This window comes from Mustela nigripes, chromosome 13 (genome assembly GCF_022355385.1).
Source record: "Mustela nigripes isolate SB6536 chromosome 13, MUSNIG.SB6536, whole genome shotgun sequence".
NCBI lineage: Eukaryota > Metazoa > Chordata > Mammalia > Carnivora > Mustelidae > Mustela > Mustela nigripes.
The window spans coordinates 48,796,957-48,812,518 of record NC_081569.1 but is presented as its reverse complement, the minus strand read 5'-3'; the positions used below and the strand labels follow the sequence as shown (position 1 = coordinate 48,812,518).

Sequence of the window (15,562 nt, the reverse complement as noted above, 5' to 3'; positions counted from 1 at the left end):
ATGGAAGAGGGTGGCATGAAGATAGCAAAGTCAGGGAGGGTGAGATCCTCTTTACAGGGTCAGATAGAAGTCATAGGTTGCTGGGCTCCCCTCCACTAGGAAGCAAACTTACTTTAAGCACTTTGCAGGCAGTGCCTCTTTTACTTGTAAAAAAAAAAAAAAGATTATTCCAGAGGTTTGGCCTCTCTCTGGTATGTCTACACTGAACTGGGGTTTTGTATAGGGCAACTTAGAGTTTGAGGGCTTCTCCATGTCGAACAGATGTGCATCACTAACGCTGAGGCAGAGGAATGACCCAGCATTGAGTTGTTCACCCTTGTTTGCCTTTAGGACCAGACTCAGACCATGAGGCAGCCTGGGCAGAGACAGAGCATGGAGAATGAACAGAGTTTGTGTGCAGTGAGGAGACAGAACCCATATTTTATTCTAATTATCCCATCAATGTCCATGTACTATAAATGAGGGGGAAAAAAAAAAAGCTTGTTTAAGAAAAAGGCGCCTGGGTGGCTCAGTCGGTTGGGTCGCTGCCTTCGGCTCAGGTCATGATCTCGGGGTCCTGGGATCGAGTCCCGCATCGGGCTCTCTGCTCAGCAGGTAGCCTGTTTCCTCCTCTCTCTCTCTGCCTGCCTCTCTACCTACTTGTGATCTCGCTTTGTCAAATAAATGGATAGAATCTTAAAAAAAAAAAGAAAAAGAAAAGGTATGAAATGTGGGCACCCAGGTGGCTCAGTCAGTTGATCATCAACTCTTGATTTCTGCTCAGGTCACATTCCCAGGGTCCTGGGATGGAGACCTGGGTTGGGCTTCCTGCTAAGCGGGAAGTCTGCTTCAGGATTTTCTCTCTTCCTCTGTCCCTCCCTCCTCCCCCACATGCTCTTTCTGTAGAATAAATAAATAAATCTTAAAAAGAAAAGAAAAGAAAGGAAGAGAAAGGAAAAGAAAAGGTCTGAAATGGAAGCCTTCCAGCCTTGAAGTAAATTGACTCCTCTTACCACTGGGAAAAGAAAGGTTAAAACCTCCTGTTCCTATGTTGTTACAGCATTTATATTGTATTTTTAAAAACATTTTTCTTATTTATTTGACAGAGAGAGACACAGTGAGAGAGGGAACACAAGCAGGGGGAGTGGGAGAGGGAGAAGCAGGCTTCCCGCTGAGCAGGGAGCAGGATTCAGGGCTCGATCCCAGGACCCCGGGGTCATGACCTGAGCTGAAGGCAGATGCTTAAGGACTGAGCCACCCAGGAACCTAGTATTTATATTGCCTTATTATCTCCCTCAAAATACAAAACAAAAAGACAAGATAAATGTTTAAAACTCTTTTTCTCAATTCAGAGAAGAAAGTTCCCAAATCTGGAGAAAGTCTGATTTAATTCATAATTCATATGCTAAATACATTAACTTTGTGAATAAGGAAGAAGGAGGGGAAAGACAGACTACATACAGTTTTTGACAAAGTTACAACTTTTAATTTGTGGAAATTTGGTCTTTGCTCCTATTGTGAATTGACTCCTATTAGGACTGCTTCCCTTGCTGGACTCACGTGAACACAGCAGCCAAATGGTGGAGAAGCTGGCTTTTCTCAGGCGCGATGTCGGAGCACATGAGGAAAGTGTTCTTCAGAGCATCCCCCGGGCTTGTGGTTATAGGTAACCAGGTCTCTGCTTTGGAATGGAATTAAAATCTTCCAGGGGGAAAGAAACATTGACTATGCTAATAGTCTATGAGATCCTCTGCCCTTGGAGGCTCTTTCTAGATTGATACTTCTTAAGTGCTTTGAATTTTGCATCAGTTACACAATTAGCTAGATCTTCTTCGATTGCGTTTTTTTTAAAACACTATCAAGAGATTTGTAGAGAACTACTTACCTCTTGGGAGTTCTACACTGAGTCATTTCCCCTGTGAGAACTACAGTCCCCAAGATCCTCATTATTATTATTTTTAAAGATAGGCGTTATATTTCCTTTCTTCCTCCCCCCCCCCCCTTTTTTTTTTTAAGATTTTATTCATTAATTTAACAGAGAAAGACACAGCAAGAGAGGGAACACAAGCAGGGGGAGCTGGAGAAGGAGAAGCAGGCTTCCCACTGAGCAGGGAGCCAGATGTAGGGACCCTGGGATCATGACCGGAGCCGAAGGCTGATGCTTAACAACTGAGCCACCCAGGTGCCCCTTATTTTTTTGTTTTGACAGCAAGCAGGAATCACTTCTACATTTAGAAAGTGAACTGTGAAGAACAACATGATCTGATTGGGTGACCTCTAATTTCTGTGATTCTTTTCTTTGAAGTGTTAGGATCCTGGGATGCAGCCCACATTGGGTTCCCTGATCAGTGGGGAGTCTACTTCTCCCTATCCCTCTGCCTCTCTCCCCAGCTTGTATTCACTTGCTCTTTCTCTCTTTCAAATAAGTAAATAAAATCTTTAAAAAAAAAAAAAAGTCTTGTGTTCTTTAGCCACATGGTGCTGCTGGGGTGGAGAAGGATTTTTGCCATCTCCGCTCCAGTGTCATGGGGAGGTTCCCTCCACTTGGACACCACCTATTAGCAAGCAGGTGTAGAAGAAGTCTTTCTCCTCTCAACTTTATGGCCGGGCACCACAGCCTGGGCTGCCATTGCCACAGCTCCCCAGTTCTTTTGGTGAACGCATGTAAGTGTAACCCTCGTCCAACACGACTGAGTTTGAAGTGTCTCCACTCTCAGTCCCACACTGTTCCTAGAAACTTCCTTTCTCCCCATTCTGAGTACAGCCCAGATGGTGGTGTTAGGACTTTGCATCTCTTTCATCCAAAGTTTATTCTCCTTTTCCATTCTGGCATGACTAGTATCTCCTTTGGGAGAACACAGCTTTACCTCATAAAACATAGAATTTTATATTATGTATAATGTATCTGACGAGTTCCTTTCAAGCCAAAATCCCTTAATGATTACCCAGCATTCATTATCTTAACTTCACTTCTTAAATTAGGTGCATTAGAATTTCTGCTCCTCTTCCTATTCCGTAAAATCTTGGTTTTCAAGATCAGTGACAATAAATACATAGATATTTATTTGGGGCAAAAAACTGATTAGGCATACTACATCCTCAAGAAGTTTATATTATGGTGGGAAGGATATATCAACTGTAGGTTAATGTGAGACCACACAAAAGGTTGTATTTAAGTTTACTGGATGGTTCAAGTGGGGCCAGGAGAGTTTCACTGGGCAGGTAACACTTGACGCTGCTCCTTGAAAGAGGAGTACGCATTAGAGGGACGTTTCAGCCAAGGAAGAAGTTTGAGCAAAGGGTGGAGACCAGAAGCAGCCGGGCATGAGTGGGGAAAGAAAAGTGATGCACACCTGCAGCACAGGCTGTAAATAGAGTTCAAGTGGGAGATGGTTGGGATCCTACATGATGGAATTGTCTGGCCTTCCTTTGTAGGGGCTGGGAAGCCATTGATGGCTTCAAATAGGAGAACGTCATGGTCAAGTTGAAATTGTAGGATGATGACCACTCTGGCATCTGTTTAAAGAGTCCGTTGGAAGAGGGATGGACCACGGTGGACTACACTGATATTCTGCCCAGAACCCTTCTTATCTCTTGCCTCTGTTTCTGTGAGCCCCCTCCCATAGGTATGCTCAGATCTCAGTGCTCAGCAGCTGTTCACTCTTCTTGAGGTAGTGGTGGGAGGAACCTCTTTGCCTGTAGAGGCAGCAAGCCAAAAGGGCCTGAGTCTCATTGTGAGGCCCTGGTCAGTGCCAGCAGGGAGACAGATGCTTTGCATATCTGTAGGCAGAGAAAACACACAGAGATTCAAATACAAGCTCCAAATTGGGAGCCACCAAGACAGATGCTCCAAATTGCAGGGGTGTATTTGCAATAAAATGCTTCTCTTCTTGCTTTCTTCTCCTTCTGCCTCTCCTCACCACTCAATTCAGCAGAGATTTAGATGGACAGTAGCATGACTTTATTTGGTAATGGTTAATCATATTTTGATCAATGTTTGGAAAGAAACCCAATTTCTAATAGAGGGACAGAGCCTCATAAGGAATTTTGCTGCTAGCCAAGTTTTACATGATGCCAATTGTAAGAGGAGATAATTGAAAAGGATTAGATGCTTTTAAAGCCTTCTTTTAGGGGAGCCTGGGTGTCTCAGTTAGTTAACCCCCTGACTCTTGCTTTTGGTTCAGGTCAGGATCTCAGGGTCCCGGGATTGATTGGGTTTCCCATTGAGCGGGAAGTCGGCTTCCCCTCTCCCTCTTCCCCTCCACCTCCCCTGCTCATGCCTTATCTCTCTCTCTCTCAAATAAATAAATGAATCTTAAAAAAAAATAAAGCTTTCTTTTGATCCTAAATTTCTATGGGTTTGGTAGGGAAAAACACTATTAACTGTTTGGGGGTATATGTGAGAATAAGTATGTAAGTAAAATATCATTGTTTTATGGTGCCATAAGATGACAGTATTATATCTACTAGCTAGGTGTTATATTCCACTCACATGCAGTAAGTAGAAAATAATTCTTCCAGAGTGTTGATAAGAAATACAAATTGCCTTTAACTTTTTCTTTTGCTTCCAGCTTGTTTATTTTAATCTTTATCCCAGCTGTATGAAGTTTATTTCAATTTTCTCATCACTGACACCAACAACTTGTTCCCCCTCTTCTACCAGTATTTACCAGACATGGGAAAGATGCACAAACATGCTGTTCAGATGAAGTCAAGTAAGGTGAGGAGGCAGCAGCCCCGACACTTCGGCTATCTGTCTATTGCTGCACAAAGGTCGGCTGTTGTTCAAGAGACTGAATTCAGTGCACACAAGGAATTTTAATGTGTACTTATGACATCAAGGAAAGCCTGGAGTCAACTTGGACTCAGCAGTAGCTTCAAAAGTCTTGATTCCATAGTCCATCCATGAGGGAAGATGATTCTGAATCTGCATGACAAAATGAGCAGTGAAGATTCAAAATCCTAGTCAGAGAGATTTCAAAAACAAAACTGTGTTCATGCCAGGGATCAATGTATAGCTTTATTTGTCCCCCCTAATACGTTGATCTTGAGTGTAGTGAAATTCTCTATGAACATTTATTTATTTAATTTAATTTTAATTTTAATTTTTAAAAGATTTTATTTATTTATTTGACAGAGATCACAAGTAGGCAGAGAGGCAGGCAGAGAGAGAGGAGGAAGCAGGCTCCCCGCTGAGCAGAGAGCCAGATGCGGGGCTCAATTCCAGGACCCTGGGATCATGACCTGAGCCGAAGGCAGAGGCTTTAAGCCACTAAGCCACCCAAGTGCCCTATTTATTTATTTTAAAGATTTTATTTATTTATTTGACAGAGAGATAGATCACAAGTAGGCAGAGAGGCAGGCAGAGAGAGAGTGGGAAGCCAGTTCCCTGCTGAGCAGAGAGCTTGACTCATTACCTGAGCCGAAGGCGCCCCTCAACATTGATTTAAATAAAATTTCAAAATAATAGCTTTATTGAGGTTAATTCAAACACATTTCACCCTGGGGCATCTGGCTGGCTCATTCAGTGCAGCATGCCATTCTTGATATCCGGGATGTAAATTTGAACCCCATGTTGAGTGTAGAGATTACCTAAAAATAAAATCTTTAAAAAAGGGACCCCTGGGTGGCTCAGTGGGTTAGGTCTCTGACTTTGGCTCAGGTCATGGTCTTAGGGTCCTGGGATCGAGCCCCCCCATGAGGCTCTCTGCTCGCGGGGAGCCTGCTTCCCCACCGCCCCCCTCTGCCTGCCTCTCTGCCTACTTGTGATCTCTTTCTCTGTCAAATAAGTAAATAAAATCTTGTCCAAAAAAATCTTAAAAAAAAATACATCCCAACCTCTGGTAACCATAATCTGCTTTCTGTCTCTATGGATTTGCCTATTATGAACACTTCATATAAATGGATCATGTAATATGTGACCTTTTGTGTCTGGCTTCTTTTAGTTAATATAATGTTTTCAAACTTCACCCATGTTGTAGTACAGATCAGAATTTCCTTCCTTGGGGCACCTGGGTGGCTCAGTGGTTTAAGCCTCTGCCTTCAGCTCGGGTCATTATCTCAGGGTCCTGGGATCGAGCCCCACGTCTGGCTCTCTGCTCAGCGGGGAGCCTGCTTCCCCCTCTCTCTGCCTGCTTCCTCCTCTCTCTGCCTGCTTCTCTGCCTACTTGTGATCTCTCTCTCTGTGGAATAAATAAAAATCTTTAAAAAAAAAAAAAGAAATGCTTTAAAAAGAGAGAAAAAAAAAAGAATTTCCTTCCGTTTTGTGGCTGACTGCTATTCCATTTTTTATGGGTATACTATATTTTGTTTATCCATTTATCAGTTGGATGTTTGGTTTTTATACTATTTGGCAGTTTAAATAATGCTGCTGTGACCAATCGTGTACACGTTTTTGTGTGCACATATGGTTTTATTATTTTTTTATTTTTGGAATGTATGTAGGAGTGAAATTCCTGGGTCATATGCTCTATGTGGAACATTTGGAGGAACTGCCAGACTTCTCAGTGGCGCTGCACCATTTCATATTCCCACTGACAATGTATGAGGGTTCCAATTTCTCCACATCTTCAGCAACACTTGTTATTGTCCATCTTTTTAAAAATTTTAAAGATTTTTCTTATTTTTTTTAAAGATTATATTTATTTGAGATAGAGACAGGGAGAGAGACAGAGAACATGAGCTGGGATAGGGGCAGAGGGAGAAAGACTTCCTTTTGTCTGCGACATCATTCATGATGGGAGGGAAACCTAGTAAAGTCATTATCTGCATACTTAAAAAAAAAAAAAGACACTGGTATAGAAAAGCTGGTTTTCTCTCTGTTTAAAAGGACCAAGTTTTCTTAAGTTAATTGATCTGTTATGGTTTTCTCTTTGCCTGCCCAGAAAATTCAGTTTCTATGTTTTGTTTTATCAGGTGCTTAACATCCCTAATTATATTTAGGCATGTGTTTTAAAACTTTCTAATTGTTGTTTTCAATTGTTGACAAGATTTAAACCAATGATAAACCTTGGGTTACATTTGGGAAAATGCTATGCATTTCCTAAAGTTTTAATATGTTGTTAGATCATCACTTGATATTGTGATTATGGAAATGTTACGTGTCACAGAAGTAACCTGATTTTCTTGCCAGTTCCATTGTAAATTCTCATCTCACCAGCTCTTTACCATATCTATTTTGAGTTTTTGTCATTTGTAATTGTTTTAATTCTCTTGTAAGATAAATTCCGACTCAAAGAAAATTCATATGGGAGACTTTCAGGACAAATACAGGTCTTTGATATGTTAAAATACTGGAACTGAAATGGGTAAGAATTTACAGAAGTAAAAGCTGCATTTGGAATAAACCAGAATTATTAACATGGGACTAGGTGAACTGAAAGATTGTAATGTTGTATCTCTTGATGTTTTGTCTTATTTTAAACATTGTTTCTTTAATGTTTACTCTTCCAAACTAGGAAAATTTTTTCTTAAGTTATCTGTAATTTACAGAGATAAAAATGTAGTCATTTGTAAACAAATCAAGGTATTCAACTCTTTCTCTCTATCTGAACCCTCTGAAACCAAAAGGTCTCAGCAAGTATTCTTTCTTCCATGGCAATAAGTCATTTGCATAAGTTCAATAAGAATCTGTTCTCCTTGTAACAGGACACCATTGGAAACACTGGTTATTTTATCATGGCTTTGACTGGAATGTCATATTAGAAAAGACTCAGATATGACTATACAGCTTAAAGGAACTAAGGTTGACTTTATAAAACCTGGAACCATAAAGCCCTTTGGAACTGTTGGCCTGATACCTTGCTTAGAGTTCCCAGCATCCCAACATCCTTTACTCACCTGCCCCTCCCAAAGCTGAAGCCAAAGCAAAGGCTTTGAAAGCCAAGAAAGCGGTGCTGAAAGGCGTCCACAGTCACAAAAAAAAGAAGATCCGCACATCACCTACGTTCCGACGTCCCAAGACTCTGCATCTCCAAAGGCAACCCAAATACCCTCGAAAGAGCGCCCCCAGGAGAAACAAGCTTGACCACTATGCCATCATCAGGTTCCCCCTGACTACTGAGTAAGCCATGAAGAAAATAGAAGACAACAACACACTTGTGTTCATTGTGGATGTCAAGGCCAATAAGCACCAGATCAAACAGGCTGTGAAGAAGCTCTATGACATTGATGTAGCCAAGGTCAACACCTTAATCAGGCCTGATGGAGAGAAGAAGGCATACATTCGGCTGGCCCCTGACTATGATGCTTTGGATGTTGCCAACAAAATTGGGATCATCTAAACTGAGTCCAGCTGGCTAAATCTAAATACAGTTTTTTCATGATTAAAAAAAAAAATGATGTTACTCACCAGGTGAGTAAAGGATGTTACTTCCTGGCAGGTGCAGGAACCTCAGGATTCTTTGGGGGCCTCAGGAAGAGGAATTTGCCCAAATCGACAGGTATTGCAGGCATGTCTGATGGCAAGTATGTAGCTTGGCTTCTGGCCTGGAGAGGCTATCATAAGTTCAACCTAGAGATTCCTTATGAGAAGTTCCAGCAGAGCAGATTCTAAAAGATTTATATGATCCCTCACTGTTCTTGCTGAGCTTATGTAAATAATTAGGCCAAGCTTGTTAAAACTGGACTTGTTTTTCAAATAAATTAGTCCTGATTTGGCTATCTCTGAAAATGAGAGTTATTTTAGAGAGAAAAATTATGTTTTAATAACATACCTTTATGGATGTTAAATTCTAGATTTGATTGTCTTTAAATGTTTGTTTACTTAGGCTAGACAACTTGAGGTAAACTTCAGAGAAGTTGCACGATAGCTCATTTAGACGATCTTGCTTTGCCAGTCAGTCAGCCCCAGATATAGGAAACTTCAGAAAATCAAAGGATTTGAAGGGAAGAATCTAACTGAGTTAGTGGGAATAGCAGAAAAGGTGTTTAACAACAGGGATGCACAAGAGGATGAAAAACAGACAAAAAAACTGGTTAATATTTTGGCATTGCATGATGTGGGGAGGAGATAGGTAGGGGATAATAAATGGAAGGAAAAGCCTAAGCACAGAGAAGGCAGGCAGGAAGACTTAGATTCAGTCAGTGCACTTACTGTAAGGAAAAAGGACATTGGGCCAGGGAGTGCCCTAAAAGGAAGACAGCAATGCTCACCACCAGAGACTGAAGGGACCATGGTTCAGAGCCCCTCCCCGAACCTTGGGTAAAATTTGAAGAGGAGGGGAAATCAGTTGATTTTTTGGTGGACACAGGAGCCCAAATTTCATCATTACTTAAACCTATGGGAAAACTATCTGGAGAGGAATTCTGGGTACAAGGAGCAAATGGCACAGAGAGACATAAATGGACAACAGAAAGGACTTTAAATTTGGCCTTGGGAGTAGTTAAACATCGATTTTTGGTCCTCCCTAATGCCCCATATAACTTGATGGGAAGAGATCTCCTCTACAAGTTAAGAGCTGACATTTAGTTCTCAGAAGGAGACATGACTGTAACCTTGAGACAACCCACTGTACAAGTGCTTATGGCAGCAGTAGATGAATACCTCCTTTATGAGCCAGTCTCGAAACCAGAGGAGACAAATGGGGGGAGCCTTCTCCAAATCCTACAGGACGAATTTCCCCAGGACTGGCAGAAGGGAAGCCCCCTGGCTTGGCCAGGGAACAACCTCCAGTGGTGGTACAATTAAAGGAGATGGCTACAGCTGTTCACATTCGGTAGTACCCCCTTCCCCAGGAAGCAAAGGAAGGGGTCAGAAAACACATTAACTGCCTCCGAGGAGATGGGATCCTAGTTCCTTGCAAATCTCCATGGAACACACCTTTGCTGCCTGTCAAAAAGGCTGAGACTGGGGAGTACCGACCTGTTCAGGACTTGCAGGAAGTTAATAAACTGGTTGAAGATATCCACCTGACGGTGACTATGATGGACAGCTTGGACAGATTAGTGGACAGCTGAGGCAGAAGGAGCATTTTGGGAATTACAAACAGCCTTACTGAGTGCCCCAGCACTGGCCATCCAGGATGTTGCCAAGCCCATCTTCCAGGATGTTGCCAAGGGATGTGGATGTGGATGTGGATGAAAAAGCAGGGGTGGCCAAAGGAGTTTTAACTCAGATTCTGGGGCCTTGGTAAAGGCCAGTAGCCTATCTTAGCAAGAAACTAGATCCAGTAGCAGCTGGATTCCTCCTTGCCTCCCTGTGGCCCCTGCCATGGCCCTCCTGGTCAAGGATGCAGGTAAATTGACTTTAGGTCAAAATCTCATCATAACCACCACACACGCTATCGAGGGCCTTCTCCAGACTCCACCAGACCGATGGATGACGAACGCCCGAGTGACGGGGTTTCAGGATCTCCTCCTCAATGAACCAAGAGTGATCTTCCAGCCCCCAGTGGTGCTAAAGCCAGCCACACTGCTGCCAGAGGAGCTGGCTGACCACCCACATGACTGTGGGGAGGTCTTAACCCAAGTCGCAGGAATAAGGCCAGATCTCAGAGACATTCCACTCTTGGATGCAGAGATGACTCTGTTCACAGATGGGAGTAGCTACATGATAATGGAAAGAGATATGTGGGGCTGCGGTGGTTTCTCCTGAGCAGGAACTCTGGACAGCAGCTCTGCCACATGGAACTTCAGCACAAAAAGCGGAACTGATTGCATTCACTAAGGCACTGCAGATGGCCAAAGGTAAAACCGCCAACATCTATACGGACAGCAGTTATGCCTTTGCTACTCTCCATATACATGGGGTTATTTATAAAGAAAGAGGCCTATTAACAGCAGAAGGAAAAGGAATTAAAAACAGAGAAGAAATATTGTCTCTCCTCCAGGCTATTTGGGACCCAAAAAAGTGGCCGTTGTGCATTGCCCAGGACACCAAAAGGGGACTGATCTGATTTCAAAAGGAAACCAATTATCAGATCAAGCCACAGAGCAAGCAGCCCGAGAAACAGTGCAAGAACTAGTTACACTCCTGGCTCCAGCCTTACCAGAAAAACCAAACTATTCAGAAGAAGATTTAAAATATTTAAAGAAATGGGTTAAATTGGACTATGAAGGTGACTGGGCTAAGACTAAAGCAGGAAAAATAATTTCTTCCTCGAAGACTAGGTAAAAAGTTAGTAGACTAGATACATCAAGGTACTCATTTGGGGACACGCAAAGTCAAGGAGCTTATAGGCAAGCAGTTCCAGGTTTCTAAATGAGGGCGTATGGTTCAGGATGTAGTTAATAGATGTGCTCAATGCCAGGCAGTTAATGTGGGAAGAGCTAAAATGGGAAGAGGGAAAAGAGAAAAAGGTAAGGAACCAGGAATTTATTGGGAAATAGATTTTACAGAAATGAAACCCGGAAAATATGGGCACAACTATATGTTAGTTTGTGTAGATACCTTTCCAGGCTGGGTAGAGGCTTTTTCTGCCAAACATGAGATGGCAGGAGTGGTAGCCAAAAAGCTACTAGAAGAAATAATTCCTAGGTTTCGACTGCCTCTCGCGATCGGGTCAGACAATGGCCCTGCATTTATGAGTTCAGTCTCACAGGCATTGGCCAAGTCTGTGGGCACTAATTGGAAATTACATTGTGCCTACCGGCCCCAGAGTTCCGGGCAAGTAGAGAGAGTGAACCGGACTTTTTTTTTTTTAAGATTTTATTTATTTATTTGACAGAGAGAGATCACAAGTAGGTAGAGAGGCAGGCAGAGAGCGAGAGGGAAGCAGGCTCCCCACTGAGCAGAGAGCCCGATGTGGGACTCGATCCCAGGACCCTGAGATCATGACCCGAGCCGAAGGCAGCGGCCCAACCCACTGAGCCACCCAGGCACCCCGTGAACCGGACTCTTAAGGAGACCTTGACAAAGTTAATTCTGGAGACTGGCGGTGGATGGGTGGATCTCCTTCCTTTCACCCTCCTCAGGGCATGATTTAAACAAAGTGACCCCGTTTGAAATAATGTTTGGGAGACACACCCCCCTCTGTCCTCGGCTATAAGAGGTTGCCCTAGCAGAAATGACTGATCAGTCTGTACTCCAGTCACTGCAGGCATTACAGTCTGTCTTAAAAAAAGCCCACGCAGGAATCTGGACTGCCCACACTGGGACAAAGAAGGAGGTGGAACCACATCCTTACCAACCCTGGGACTTGGTTTGGATACGTCACTAACAAATGGGAAACTTGGAGCCTCGCTGAAGGGACCATTTACTGTTATCCTGACCACCCCCACGGCAGTAAAAGTAGAAGGCATTAGGGCCTAGATTCATGTGGGTCATGTCAAATGAACCTAGGACGAGGATGTCCCCCAGAGATGGAAGATGAAGCTGACGGACTGCTGACTGTGGACTAAAGCTAAGACTAAAAAAAACTGTGAGTTTATTGTTGCTCCTATTGTTACCTGTTTATGTAAAGTATAGGTGGGAAATTAGATGAACGGAATTAGGAAAAATGGAAAAGGTTATACAAAGTGTTGAATGGTGAACTCACAGCTGACTGTGTACTGCTGCTACTTTTTGGCCCCTGTATTATAAATGCCTTAATATCATTTGTACCAAAGAAATTTAGAGTGATAAAAATGTTAGTCTTACATGCTCAATATAACCCCTTACAACAGGAGAACATAGAAATGGCTGAAAAGTCAAGGATTTGACTAATTTCCAAGGAAAAGGGGGGAATGTGAGGGCATGTATGAGAGCCTGGTTAGCCAGAGGAATATACTTGCAAACCCCAGATATAGGGGCAGGCCAGGCCGGATAGAGACATCCAATCAGTGGGGTGCGTATATATTTACTGTGGTGTGTTGAAATCTCATTGGCCACCTGTGTGTGGGCCGGGCTCAACCACCTCTATAAAGGTTAGTCTGTGAGTCTGGGGAAGGGGGAGTAGTAGGAGGAGTTATAGTAGCTGTTGGGATAGGTGTTAGAGTAGCCGTTGGGATAGCTGTTGGGGTAGTCAGAGTAATAGTCTTTAGGAGCAGCGCCGATGCAGCAGCCTTGCTGCCCGGAGCCGGGCACCACCACAAGTGGCCTCGTGGGCAAGTGGCCTTGTCCCGCCTTGTTGGCAGTGGCCTTGTCGGGGTCGCCGTTGTCACCTCTTAGTAAGAGAGGGCCCCTGCCAGTCGGTTTGGTTGGTTTCTGATGCTTGGTGCAAAATAAAGCTTTGCTTGACTTTGGCTTTGCATCAGTCTCGTTCCTTTGATCACGGACCCTAACATTTTATACACTCGTTTCTTTCTTTCTTTTTTTAAAAAATATTTTATTTATTTATTTGACAGAAAGAGAGAGTGAGATCACAAGTACGCAGAGAGTCAGGCAGAGAGAGAGGGGGAAGCAGGCTCCCGGCTGAGCAGAGAGCCCGATGCGGGGCTTGATCCCAGGACCCTGAGATCATGACCTGAGTCGAAGGCAGAGGTTTTAACCCACTGAGCCACCCAGGTGCCCCCTCTCCCCCCCCCCCAAAGATTTATTTATTTGAGAGAGAGAGAATGAGCAGGGGAGGGGCAGGGGCTGCGGGAGAGGGAGAGGCAGGTTCCACTGAGCAGGGAACCTATACGGTCTTGGGTTCCATCCCAGGACCCTGGGATCTTGACCTGAGACTAAGGCAGATGCTTAACTGACTGAGCCAGCTAGACATCCTATACATTTCTTTCTTTCTTTCTTTTTTTTTTAAAGATTTTATTTATTTATTTGACAGACAGAGATCACAAGTAGGCAGAGAGGAAGGCAGAGAGAGAGAGAAGGAAGCAGGCTCCCTGCTGAGCAGAGAGCCAGATGCGGGACTCGATCCCAGGACCCTGAGATCATGACCTGAGCCGAAGGCAGCGGCTTAACCCACTGAGCCACCCAGGCGCCCATATTTCTAAACAAATAATATGAGGGGCACCTGGTAGGCTCTGTCACTGGAGCATGTGACTCTTGATCTCTGTGAGTTCACGTGTGAGTTCAAGCCCCATGTTGTAGAGTACTTAAAAATGAGACGTATGTTAGAAACCATGAAGCAGCTAGTCCCTGAGCCTGTAGTTACTTATTTTCACTGGTGGCCCCTCGACCTGCTGTTATTCTCTTCAGAGCAGACTTCACTTCCTGGTTCCTCAGGGTATAGATGAGGGGGTTCAGAAACGGAGTGACAACAGTGTAAAACACGGCCACTGCTCCATCCAGGGGACTCTTGGAGCCTGGCCTAAGGTAGATGAAGATACAGGGCACATAGTAGACAGTGACCACGGTTAGGTGGGAGCCACAGGTGGAGAAGGCTCGGCGCCGCCCATCGGCAGTGCGAATCTTCAGGATGGCGTGGACTATGTTGGCATAGGAGAGAAGAATTAACATGAAGCAACTGGCTGCCACCACTCTAATGTCCACAAAGGTCACGAGCTCATTGATGGTTGTGTCAGCACAGGCCAGTCTCAAAACCGCAGGGATGTCACAGATAAAGTAATCCACCTGGTTGGGCCCACAGTAGGGCAGGCGGAAGGTCAACGTAGCCTGGATAGACCCATGGATGGAGCCAGCCACCCAAGCTCCAGCCACAAGGATGATGCATAACCTCCCATTCATGAACACGGGGTAGCGCAGGGGCTGGCATATTGCCAGGTACCTATCGTAGGCCATCAAGGTGTAGAGGAAGCACTGGGTGCTGCCCAGGAAGTGAAAGAAATACAGTTGAGCCACACAGCCCCCAAAGGGGATTGCCTTGCTGGCGGGAGTAAAATCCAATATTAGCCGAGGGACGATGACTGAGGAGAGCCACATGTCCAGAAATGAGAGCACGGCTAGAAGAATGTACATGGGACGAGCATGGAGCTTTGGGTCAGCCCACACGGTGAGCAGAATGAGCAGGTTCCCCAGCTGAGTCAGGACGTAAATGATGATGAAGACCAGGAAGAGGAGGGTCCTCAGACTTGGGGGATGAGGTAAGCCCAGGAGAATGAAGTCTGTCACCACTGTGCCCAGGGATGTATTTTTGGTCTCTCCCATGTCTTTCTGTAGTCTGCTAAGATGAATGGTGAAGTCAGACAAGGGTAATACACACAAGGAAGAGGCAAGAGAATGCTTTTGTCTGATGGTGATGTGATAACAGAATACTGTTGAGATAAACAGTGATGAGATAAACAGAATACTGTTTCTCAGAAATACTGTTGAGATAAACAGTGATGAGATAAACAGAATACTGTCACAACTTAATTTTTAAAAATTTTTTTCTTTCTTTCTTTTTTTTTTAAGAACAGGCAGTGTTGTTAAAAACTATCTTGGTTTACTTGGTAAGAGGAACTGTCTAGAGGCTGATTATTTTCCTAGATGAATGGAAACTCTTATCTATTAGGAGATACCAAGAAGCAGAATTTGGCAGATCAAGGCACAAGGATACACATGGATAGTAGAGAAGAACCAATAATTCCAACCAAAAAAGGAGTTCACTAAAGAGGGCCAAGGTCGAGGAAGAACAGTATGGAATCTATACCCCACAACTACCACATTGACTTTTCCCTCCACTTACCAACATTGCAATGTCTCAGCTAAGGTCCCATCTCCTTACCACAGCCTGTAAAAATATTCATTATATGGCCTTATTTGTCACTCTGTCAATCCCCTTTC

General features: G+C 43.9%; 1 protein-coding gene and 1 pseudogene across 1 annotated transcript; one reads left to right on the top strand and one right to left on the bottom strand.

The window, feature by feature from the left end:
- The first annotated feature begins 1,587 nt into the window (after nucleotides 1-1,587).
- Nucleotides 1,588-8,299, top strand: LOC131999294 (large ribosomal subunit protein uL23-like; annotated as a pseudogene).
- Nucleotides 8,300-12,823: 4,524 nt separating this feature from the next.
- On the bottom strand, nucleotides 12,824-14,944 carry LOC131999293 (olfactory receptor 10G2-like). The gene is made up of 2 exons (XM_059372080.1): nucleotides 13,992-14,944; nucleotides 12,824-13,061 (listed from the first exon to the last, which is right to left on the bottom strand). The coding sequence occupies exons 1-2, from the start codon at nucleotides 14,942-14,944 to the stop codon at nucleotides 12,824-12,826; spliced, it is 1,191 nt and encodes a 396-aa protein (XP_059228063.1).
- Between the last annotated feature and the right edge of the window lie 618 nt (nucleotides 14,945-15,562).